At 40.3% G+C, this 11,207-nt stretch overlaps 1 protein-coding gene across 3 annotated transcripts in view; it reads left to right on the top strand.

Moving 5' to 3' along the window:
- Nucleotides 1-9,759, top strand: part of proser1 (proline and serine rich 1) — a 14,855-nt gene extending 5,096 nt beyond the window's left edge. Inside the window, exons 9-12 of one of the 3 annotated variants that reach the window (XM_017681789.2) lie at nucleotides 1,071-1,163; nucleotides 2,417-3,842; nucleotides 7,107-7,245; nucleotides 7,413-9,759. In XM_017681789.2, coding sequence (XP_017537278.1) covers nucleotides 1,071-1,163; nucleotides 2,417-3,842; nucleotides 7,107-7,245; nucleotides 7,413-7,565 — 1,811 coding nt within the window. In that variant the 3' untranslated portion in view covers nucleotides 7,566-9,759. Of the gene's footprint in view, nucleotides 1-1,070; nucleotides 1,164-2,416; nucleotides 3,843-7,103; nucleotides 7,246-7,412 lie in introns of all 3 variants that reach the window. The other 2 variants (XM_017681779.2, XM_017681796.2) reach the window with 2 other exon arrangements.
- The last annotated feature ends 1,448 nt before the right edge of the window (nucleotides 9,760-11,207 follow it).

Here is an 11,207-nt window from a genome sequence, read left to right as displayed (position 1 = left end):
TGATCTTAATGAGGAAATTGACAGAAAGCTTTGCTCTTGCTAGAGAGACAAACAGCCAGAGACCAGTGAGACAGAAAGAGAGGAGGAGGTAGGTCAAATTCCTGTCTTGACTACTCAGGTTAAATAAAGATGAAAGAAGTGCTCATGGAAAAAGTGTAGACAGGAAGTAGTGCTCTTTGTACAGTGAAAGAAAGACGGGCAGATCTCTTCCTAAAGGGAAAGACTGATCAATTTCTAGAGACAGAGTCAGACAGGCAGTAAGTATACAGAAAGTGGGATGGACTTCATAGTGAATTATTATCAAGTTGAATATGTGTTAATGCCATAACTGGACCTAATATTTTGCTCTGAATCTAAATACAGCCCAAGAAGTTTCTGTCCGAGCCTGAGCTGACACGACACACAGCATTGCTTTTCGAGTCTGAACCTCACCCGACCCGAGACTAAATTCTGTGCAAACCTACCCTGACATGAAATGCGTTGTCTAGTATGCAGTCCAAAGCTGACCCATCATCACTCAATGTTAATTAAACGTGTTGAAAGAGTTCTGATTACCACATGGTGACAATAATAGGTGTCAGTCATTAGATCAAGGGAAAAGCAACATTCCTGAGGTTTTTTAAAGCTGGATAAAGCTCACATATTTAATCTTAAAATATAATTTCTTTGCATTAAACTTGCTTCATATGAGATATAGACCAAACAAAAAGTACTTGTAGCCAAACAATTTAATTTACTTTTTGGCTGCACTCATCTGTACTTTCCTATAGCGATTCACAGTTTATTTGCTGTGCATCTATTTTCTCAAAAGCGTGGCATTCCTCAGTGCTAAATTTGTCAACGACACAAGTGGGTGACTCCAACATGCCAAATAAATGAAAGAGCGGTGTGAACCTGACCTGAGTCTGGTGCAGACTTGGAATACCCGACCAAACCTGACATTTGCTGTCGGGTCCTATCAGGCTCGGACGAATATTTCAAACTCTGTTTATCATTTAAATTTTGTGGTGAATTAGTGTTTTTGGAGTCGTGTATACCCACTACCCAGTGGGCTCTGTTCCCCTGCTCAGGTGCATACAACAATGCTGGCTTGGTGTCAGTGGGAGGGGTCATTACTGCCAGCGTACCCCCCCCACCTTACTGTGCCACTCCAAAGTCAGCAGGTATGATGCAACTGCTGCTGCTACTGCTATTCCTGCCACTCGATGAGCTGTGCTAACTGCCCCCATGCTAACTACTCCTGCCAGTCACCAGCACGCGCTCTGCTGTGTCTGCCTACTGCACTCGGCATGCTCCTTGTTTAGCCTGAGTCCTGCTACTCAGGACCAAAACTCGCTCTGGACATCTGATGGTGTGGCTGGAAATTGAATCATGCATTGAACCTGACATACAGTGTTTTGCTATGCATGCCTGAACAGTTGAGGCTGTTTTCAACTTGTATTAACATGTCTTTCGTGTCCAGATTGTATCTGGATAAACCTTGCTGTCCATTTACATTTACTCTTGCCATTCCTAGTATAAAAAGCGTGTGAGTGTGTATATATATATATATATATATATATATATATATATATATATATATATATATATATATATATATATATATATATATATATATATATTATAAAATGTGTATGAGAATATATGTGAGAATTTCCTTTTACTTCTCTAACCTTTTCCCCATCACCAAATGAATCGGAAAGCTTGGTTTGGATGGTTTCATTGACCCAGTGTGCAAGAGGGCAATTGGTTTGAGGATAACTCCAGGCTTGTTTATTTAGTATTCTTCCTCTTGTTTTCCTTGCAAACCTTTAAAACTGCAAGTCAACACTGGTGAGACATGTCGCTGCGTATGTAATTGCTTGCAGATATTTACACTTGTGTTGAATGTGGTTTGTGGTTTAATCCGATTACAATGCGTCTTCAGCGTTTTTACACTTCACATTTAATGCAATTAAAGGAACTCCGAATGTTATCTAATCACTAAAGACACATGATGCAAGGTGTAAACAGCCTCTTTGAGTAATGAGGCACTGTAGTACATAAAATGTTTCCCTCTATTCAACAGTGAGGCTCATTTTCACTTTTGATTAATGTACATGTACTGTGGATCTGTTGAGTAGCACAGTATATTTACTCTGGAGCTGGTCAGTTGTGTGTGGTTATGCTGAGTAGTCAGCATACCATTTATCTGGTTCGGAACAGTTTTCTGTTTAGTAGTTTATTATTGAACTTTCATATACCTTAATTTTAGGTGTTGGGTTTGAGTAAGGGTTTATACTGTGGTCAACTAACTATTCAAAAAATGTCGCTTTGCATGTGGTGCTTGGGTGCTTGGATCTCAGTAGAAAAGCCTTATTTCAGTTTGTTATTAAATTCCCTGTTGATGTTAATGATTTTTTCATGTTTGTTTCAGCTTACACTCGACCTGCCAGTCAACAGAACCCCCCCTCCAGTGGCTCAGCTACATCCACCCTCTCGCCTTCTAATTCAGCTCCTCCTACTCCGAGTACCTCCCAGCCTCAGCCCACAACTCCAATCACCCCTGTCTTCCCTGGTATGGTCCCGTCCCAGAGCCCTGTTGCCCCTTCTCCTGGCCCCAACTCTTCCTCAGTAATCAAAAGCCCTCCTGTTCCTGCTGGCTCTCCTCAGGTTACTCCCAACCCTAGTGGCCATAGCACCCCCACACAAGCTGCAACCCCTTCTGGCAGAAACACCCCTTCCGTTATCAAAGCTCACACCCCTTCTGGCACACCTGGCAGACCTGGCGCAGGGGTGCCACTGTCTTCTTTCCATGGAACACCACGTTCAGGAACCCCTTTAGGCGGTCCTGTTCCCTCGCCAAGAGGTACAGCAGACCCTCTGTCTTCTCAGAATGTGCCGCTGTCTTCTGTGAAGGCCTTCCAACACTCTCCTGAGCCCCAGTCAGATCATATTCAGTCCAAGTCCTCCAATTCAGTCATTCGTAGTTACACACCTTCAGGGCTGTCAGCTCTGCCTACTGGACGCTCCACTCCTAGTATGCAGGGCCTGGGTGCTTTACCTTCTGGCACCCCCACGGCTACCTGCGCCCCCAGCCCCAAGCCCTCTCCAAGTCAGTCACAAGCTGGTATGGCTAACCCTGTGCTCTATGGTGAGCAGTCTCTGAGCTCTGTGGGCCAGCACAGTGGAGGCAGTGGCAGTAATAGTCCTGTTCCTTCTGCCTTCAAAGGGCCATCATCTCGCTCCGGAACGCCTTCTCTTAGCTCACTTGTGATGCCTAACTCTGCTGCCTTGGCACGCTCTCTGAGCTTCAGTCACAGCAGTGCCTCCCCACAACCCTCCCTCCCAGGCTCTGCAGTCATGGCTGGTTTGCAGGGTCTCTCCTCTCAGCCTGGAGGCAGCCCCGCTACACAATTCCCTGGTATCTCCCCTTTCCCCTCACTGTCCACAGCTTCACCCCTGCCTGGAATTCAGTCTTCTGTCCACTCCTCTGCTTCTGCTGCAGCACCACCGAGCTCCTCCGTGTACTCCAGCTTGGACCCTGCTGGTACTCCAGCTGGTTCTGCTTTCGGCCTTGGGCTGACCACAGCCCCATCCATGTTCCCGGGGCTGGCCCCAGGCCCAAGCCCAGCCTTCCCTGGTTTTGGAGGTTCTGGTGCCCCTGCAGCAGGTAGTCCTGTGCTCTCTTCCTTTATGGGGCTCCCAGGGGCCTCTTCCTCAGTGGCCACGGTGGCCCCTCTCCAGGCAGCAGCAGTGGCGGCAGCAGCGGCAGCAGGTGTGCCCTCCACTTCTCCTGTTCTTCCAGGCTTTGCCTCAGCGTTCAGCTCCAACTTCAATCCTGCACTGGTTGGCCAACCCGGGTGAGTATTTAACCTCTTAACCAGTGATACTGGTAAAATTCAATATCACGATAGTACTGAACATCAGTCATCAGTATCTATACCAGTAAGCTTTTGGTAGTGAAATACAATAATTAAAGATGTCCAGAATTTGGGACAAAAACAGCCCAACAGTGCGACTTCTGATGTTCGACCAAAAGAACAAAAAGGCTAAAATTTTGATTGTGGAAAAAAAAATAAAAGTTTAAGTAAGACGACAACAATCTTAAATTCAAACAAATCATTTGATGATAATGAAAATTAGAATTCTATTGCTCTCAGTACAAACACATTCAAACAGTTTTAGCAGCAAAAGTGCTGGCTATGTTGAACTATTTCATGCTTCAAATGAACGGTTTTATAATGACTGTTCATTCTGAGGGTCAAGAGAGGGTACAACAAGCAAGAACTTCTCCATTATTATATTTCTCCATAGACGTGTTTCTGAGAGAGCCTTCTTATCTTCATGGTGCTATTTCTGTATCTATGACACACACCTGTTTACACACCTAATTGCCATTGTAAAAAATGGCAGTGCCTCTGTTGATTTTTTTGGCCCATTGCAACCAATAGTTTAAAATCTAGAGCTCAGTATCAATGTTTCCCCAGTCACAAAATAGGTCCTTGTTTTTTTCTGATACAGCTCCTAGTACTTTATATACGATAGTTAATAAGGGTTATTTAGAATATTGTTTATTTGGCTCAGTTGTGTTGGGATCCTTGAGGATCAGAAACCTCTGCTTTAAATAAAAGCATTCAAGATTACAGCACTGCATTTTCCACTCCATGTTAAATGCTCCCCTTTAAGTTCAAAGTCTAGTTGCCATATACATGTTCAAAGAAATGTAAAGTCCCTCACGGTAAAGATACAGATACGATATGGAAAGTTAGGGCGTGGAAGTGTTCTGTACTAACTCTGCAACATTGTAAATGAGGGGCACCCTCAATGTTCTCTGAGACTAAATAAAGGTTGATTGGTTGATTAAACTCTACTTTGCTGCTGGTAATAAATAATAATAAATATTCAGCTTCAGTGAAATTGTATGTGCTCTAAATGAGACCAAAGCTCAGTTGAGCACTTTCACCTTTTTTCTGGATTAAATGTATTACATTTGTGCCAGTATGCAGAAAACAATTATTAACTCTTCATTCCTTAATCAGTTGTCCTCTGAGTTTACTTGAATTATACTTTCATCCACTGTATGATAGTTTATGACTCCTTGGGGAATTATCTTGATTTCTTCATGTCTGGCACCTAGAAAGTGATATGATCTTTATCTATGTTGTAATAATTTGTAAAGGCAGTCTGATTTAACAAACAGCACACAGGCTGACTTATTTTTATAGGTTGAAACTAAGGCTGCAACAAACTAACTACTAACAGTAAACTAATTACTTCTGTATTCTGTTAATCTGTCGACTGTTTTTTAGATATGTCAATCCCCACCCACCCCCAGAATAGAATTAGAATTTACAACCATTTGTCACCGTGTTTTGCACACTGTGAAATTAGACCTCTGCATTTAACCCATCCGTGCAGTGAAACACCCACATACATGCACACTACTGAACACGCACACTAGGGGGCAGTGAGCACACTTGCCTGGAGCAATGGGCAGCCCTGTCCCTGGTGCCCGGGGAGCAATTGGCGGTTAGCTGCCTTGCTCAAGGGCACTTCATTTATGGACTGTCAGCCAAGGGGATCGAACCGGCAACCTTCCGGTCACAGGGCTTGTTCCCTAACTTCCAGCCCATGACTGAGAGACAAATATAAATATTGGCACAAAAACACATTTTACTGTTAAAAGTATTCTATTGTAATAATAAAATAGATAAAAACAACTTTATCTTACTTTTATTTTAAATGTATTACTTTTCCTGTTGTCTTGAATCTAGCACACATTTAATCTCTTCCCATTTTTGTGAACATGTGACTGGGTAATCCTGTCCCGTTAACTGTTATCTTCCAGTGTGGAGCCTTGCAGTTTCATTATTAAATTGCTTTAGCTGGACAGTACAACCCCATTTCCAAATATTTCAACAGTACGAAGACAGCAGGTTAAATGTTTTGTTTTTTTTTTTTTTTTTGCTTTTTTGTTTTTTTTATGTGCCCATTTTGAATTTGATGCCAGCAACATGTTCCAGAAATTTGTTCCATGTTCACCATTGTATTACATTACTTCTTCTTTTAATAACAATTTGTAAACGTCAGGGAACTGAGGATACTAATTGCTGCAGTTTTCAAGACGTGATGGGTCTGGACTGCAGGCAGACCAATTCAGCATCCTAACTCTTTTCTCTGTGGAGTCTGTTGTAATACATGCAGAACATGGTCTTACTGAAATAAGCAAGGGCTTCGATGAAAAAGACGTCTGGATGGCAGCATGTGTTGCTCCAAAACCTGTATATATTGTCAAGCATTAATGTTTCCTTCACAGATGAGCACGTCACCCATGTCTTGTGTAATAGTATACCCCTATACCATTATGGATGCTGGCTTTTGAATTGTGCGTTGATTAAAATCCAGGTGGTCTTTGTCCCAGAGGACGCAATGTTTGATTTTCATTTCTCAAATTTTGATTTGTTGGACCACAGAACGATGGGATGCTCTTTTATACCCAATCATGTTATTGACCGGTTGCCAGTTAACCAATTTTCTGCATTACACAGCTTTACCAGTCTTTTGTTGCCCCATCCCAACTTTTTGAAACCTGTTGGCATCAAATTCAAAATAAAATAAAGAAATAAATAAATCTGTTTCAGCATTTGATATGTTAGTACTGTTTTCAGCTAAATATAGAATTAAAATGATTTGCACAACATCCCAATTTTTTGCATTTATTTTACTATACTACTTGCTGTACTTTGGGGCATATTGTGTATTGCACCATGCTTTGAAAGTATATTGCAATTTATAAACTTCCCCAAAGGAATTGTGTAACTTGCAATAGAGTTTTGTAAGTCTTATTTTCTGGAGTTTGTTCTGCCACCCTTAAAGTATGCAAGGTACACAGTACATTTGACAATAAAAATCCACATTGACAGTTTTAATAGTTAATGTTCTGTTGACTTTGTTTAAACTGGTTTAAACAGTCAAGTTCATTGATGAAAAGTATGTGAATGTATGCATGTAAACCTGTAGGAGCCAACTATGCTGAAAGTCTAATGATTTCAAAGGGATTATCAAACAAAGCTAAAAGTTTTTTCTTATGTCACCAAGTCTTGCTTCTCTTATGTGTTTAGCAGTAGTCTCCAAGCCCCAGGAGGTGCTGCGTTCCCTGGACTGCTGTCATTCCCTGCTGGAATGCCTGGCTTTTCCTCCAGCGCTGCTTCTGCTGGGCTCTCAGGCCTCCACAACCCTGCTGTGCAGTCTGCACTGCTGCAGGTACCAAATAAGTACAAACACTCAAATTATTTTCCCCTCCAGAGGTGTCTTACAGTCACAGACTGGACACGAAGGAAGTTTGTAACTTGCTAATATTGTCCCCTAATGTTCTGCTAATATTTTGTTGGATACAGTGGCTTCGGTCTAATGCTCATTTACTTGTACAGGCTCATTCTGCGTCAGCATTGGACAGCTTTCCACCTCAGCCCAATGGCTTCAGCAGCTACCCTCCAGCTGCAGGGACCCCCTTTCCCCCTGCAGCTGCGGGGACACCCTTCCCTTTGCAGCCAGGTCTGCATCCGCAGCTGGGCTGGCAGTGATCCTCACTCGAGGGATATACTTGGGGAACACAGTACCTCATTGGGCCAAAGGGAGTGAAAGAGTGTATGAGATGTGGACTGTAAGGGAGGGTGAGTGTTATTAAAATGAAAGGTGCCCTGTATTGAGAGTGAAAGGCGCCCAGTATTGAGAGTGAAAGGCTGTTGAGGAAGAAACAGCCTAAACCACTCTGCTGTTGTAAACTTCTATACAAGAGAATGAGCAATCTGATGTTACATGCAAGCCTTCCTTGTGGTCTGTACCTCGCCTAAGTAGCGTTACTCCTAGATATATGGTTTTCCATTGAAGTTTTTAAGACGAACTGAATAATGCTCATGGATTAGCGGTTTGAATAGATCTCATTGTTGGAATGAACTCGGTACTACAGTATTCTGTGGTATTATTATTAATATTTTTTAAGTAGGACTTTAACTTCAGTTAGCATACTGATAAGGTTTTAATCATCAAATCTTTTAATCATGATGCAATGGATGCATGGCATTGGATAAACTGTGAAGAGGACTGTCTACTTGCAATTTCTGGAAATTCTGAGTCAGAATTTCTAAACATCCAGCTATTAGTAATATACTGTATGAAAATGCCCTTGAGACTGGGTAAAGGAACTGTTAATGTGTGTGATGTGTTTGTTAGGTTATCATGATTTATTATTATTATTATTATTATTATTATTTAAATCTTTTTATACATGCTGGTGTCTGTATAGACGAACTTGGATAAACAGGATTCTGCCATAGTTTATGGATGGTGGATCTATATATTTGTTTCTAGATGAAGTTGATGACTCTCAGATACTGTACTAGAAACATCAGTAGATGTAGACTAGTTTAAATATCATGAAATAAATATTTTTTTCCCTGAATACCTGCTATTTAGTTTGAATTGTTTAACTATAGGGATGCACCGATATGGGAATTGTGGGCTGATGATGATATTAAATATTCTTCATGTATATATCTGCTGATACGTAAACATTTATAAGATGTAGAATAGTAGTGGGAAATATGGAAAAAGTAGTTTATCACGATACCTAAAGAACTTTTCACGATACACAGTAGCTTCATGGTACTTTGACCCAAACAGAAATGCAGTAGTAATGTCACATGTTCTTCAAGTGCTAAAAACATCCACAGTATACTAAGAATTCATATTGTACATCACAGTCAGGACAGTTGTTGAAATATCGATTATTTATGAAATATTGCCGCCCCTAATATAACTGGGACTACATCAACCTGACTTATCACAACAGATAAATGAAACATTTATTTCTGTAGCATTACAAGTGCAGTCAAATGAATAAAATATGAACATTTTAGCATAGCAGCCCAGCATCACCTGAACATGCTCTTCCGAATACAATAAATACATCAAATTTCAGGTTCAAAATGCTAATATTTTTTTAAGCAACTACCTGCACTGTAAAAAAAAAATTACATCATGTGGTGACGAACAGTTTAACTACTTTTCATTCATCAAAGACAATGAATGAACAGTGAATTGTCCATGACAATTTTTACAGCGTGACGATACCGATATGATTCCAATATCGTGGTGCATCCCTATTTAACTGTTTGTCAAACATTGTACTTGTCCAGGCAACGTTCTTGGTATTGTAATGCCTGACTTAATTATAAGCTCTTGTTTTTAGCACTGTATAGTATAATGTAAACACTGCATGAAATTCATGAAATTTGGACTAACTCAGGCATCAAGGATATGAAGTTACTCATTGCAACACCTACAATTAAAACATAAGCAAGACTTTGAATTCACCTCTTGAAAAGGTTGAAGTCTGTTATGTTATTTCATATATATATATTAAAAAAATACATCTTGAAATCTATCCATTTTTCTGAAGATCCTCAGGGATGTCTAGGAAGTCATGTTTTTATGGTTTAGGGGGAAAACTGAAGTCACGGTTTTGACCCCAGCATGCTAGGTCAAACTTTCTTTTTAACATACAGAAATGTGTGTTTAAGCAAGAGGGGTTCTTCCATCATGGAGCACTGTAATGCTGTTGCAACGGCTGAATTACTGCCCATTCATGTTCTTTTCTTTTTACCATTATACACTGGCTTCAGCATACATGCCAAGATACTGAATGTATCCATTTTTCAAGTGGTTCTTTTGATGCATTTATCTTTGATTTAATAAAACTAGATTCTCCAAACATAGCATCTGGATGCAGTCTTGTATAAATGTGTGTAAAATAATGGAAAAGTAGTGATACTGCTGCAGTAGTGACTAAAGCTGACAGTCATGCAATTTCACATCATGAAGTGTTCCAACCTTGTCCTCCCATTTCCTGCCATGTTGTGCAACAATAAATGATGAGTGGAACTTCTCAACTTCAATCATTAACAATCATCAACAAGTTAAAAATTCACTGTTGTAGCTGTTAGGGCTACATCTTTACCCAGTTGTCTGTGGTCTCGTTGCAGTATCACAGAGGAAATGGGCAAGGTGGGTGCATGTGGTATAACTGGTACAATTTCAAGCACAGAGGTTTTACACAAAATTCTCTGTAATTCAGACACAAGGAGATATTAATAAAGCTATATATTTGAGTGGAATTCTATTTAAAAATATATTGGAATGTTGGCAAAATAATAGAGAGCAGTTGTTGGCTTTGGTTGTATTAGCTCTTAACAGAGTCAGTGGGGAGAGAGTTGGCTGGCTTGGCCCAGTTTCCCAGAAGCATCTAAGTCTTAACTGGCAGAGAGAGTCCATTCTGATGCTCACTCTACCATCTCTGTGCTAAGACGCTTTTGGGGAAACCCAGTCGAGGTCAGTAAGAGAAGTTCTTAGAAAAATGTGACCTATGAATGATTGACATCTGGACCAGCAGTCATCCAGTTTGTCCAGAGCTCTAAGCATTCCAGTCTGCTTAGGTGGGAACAGCCAACCTTTTTCTCTTTTATTAAGTACATTCTGGAGATTTTTAAACTTTTAAAGTATTGGCAGTATGTTGATCTTAATTTGTAGGAATGACAGTCAGATATGTTTTAATATATGATCTAAAAGTCAAGGTTATGTAATGTTAGTTAGTTGTGTCCTAGTTGTGTTGTGGATGAGGTTGGTTGTCACATTGATTTTGAAGTTGGTTGGCACGTGTGTCAGCCTGCCCAAGTATAGGACTATTGTTGAAAATATCTTGTTATTGTTGGGGGGGGAAACCTTGTATCTCTATTTTTAACATAATTTAGAAATACCTGTTACCTTTACATTGTATGTAAATTTAATGATGATTGGACTAAAAGAAATTACTCAATGACTGGTTCCAATGACTTACATTAAAGGTAAAGTTTTCTTAGTTTTTTTTTCTTTCTTCTGTAAAGTTATCATTTTGGAGATACAAGGTTTTCTTCCAACAACAGTGATATTTTACATTGTGCTGCACACATACTAAACAGCATACTAAACCCGACAAAAGTGCAGTGCCCTGCTGTATCACTAAAAATAACATCCCTTTCACAAAGAAGAAATATAAATAGAGGACAGCTACTTTACTTGGGTAATATTTTACAAGGTGTATCACTCAAGTACAAGAGTTGTGTACTTTGTCCTCTGCTATTCCGTACAAGCCAGCGATAACATTCCTAACATTTGATTGATTCAAAAAC

Source organism: Pygocentrus nattereri, chromosome 18, assembly GCF_015220715.1.
Source record: "Pygocentrus nattereri isolate fPygNat1 chromosome 18, fPygNat1.pri, whole genome shotgun sequence".
Taxonomy (NCBI): domain Eukaryota; kingdom Metazoa; phylum Chordata; class Actinopteri; order Characiformes; family Serrasalmidae; genus Pygocentrus; species Pygocentrus nattereri.
The sequence above is the reverse complement of the archived record's forward strand: the minus strand, read 5'-3'. Positions and strand labels throughout refer to the sequence as shown.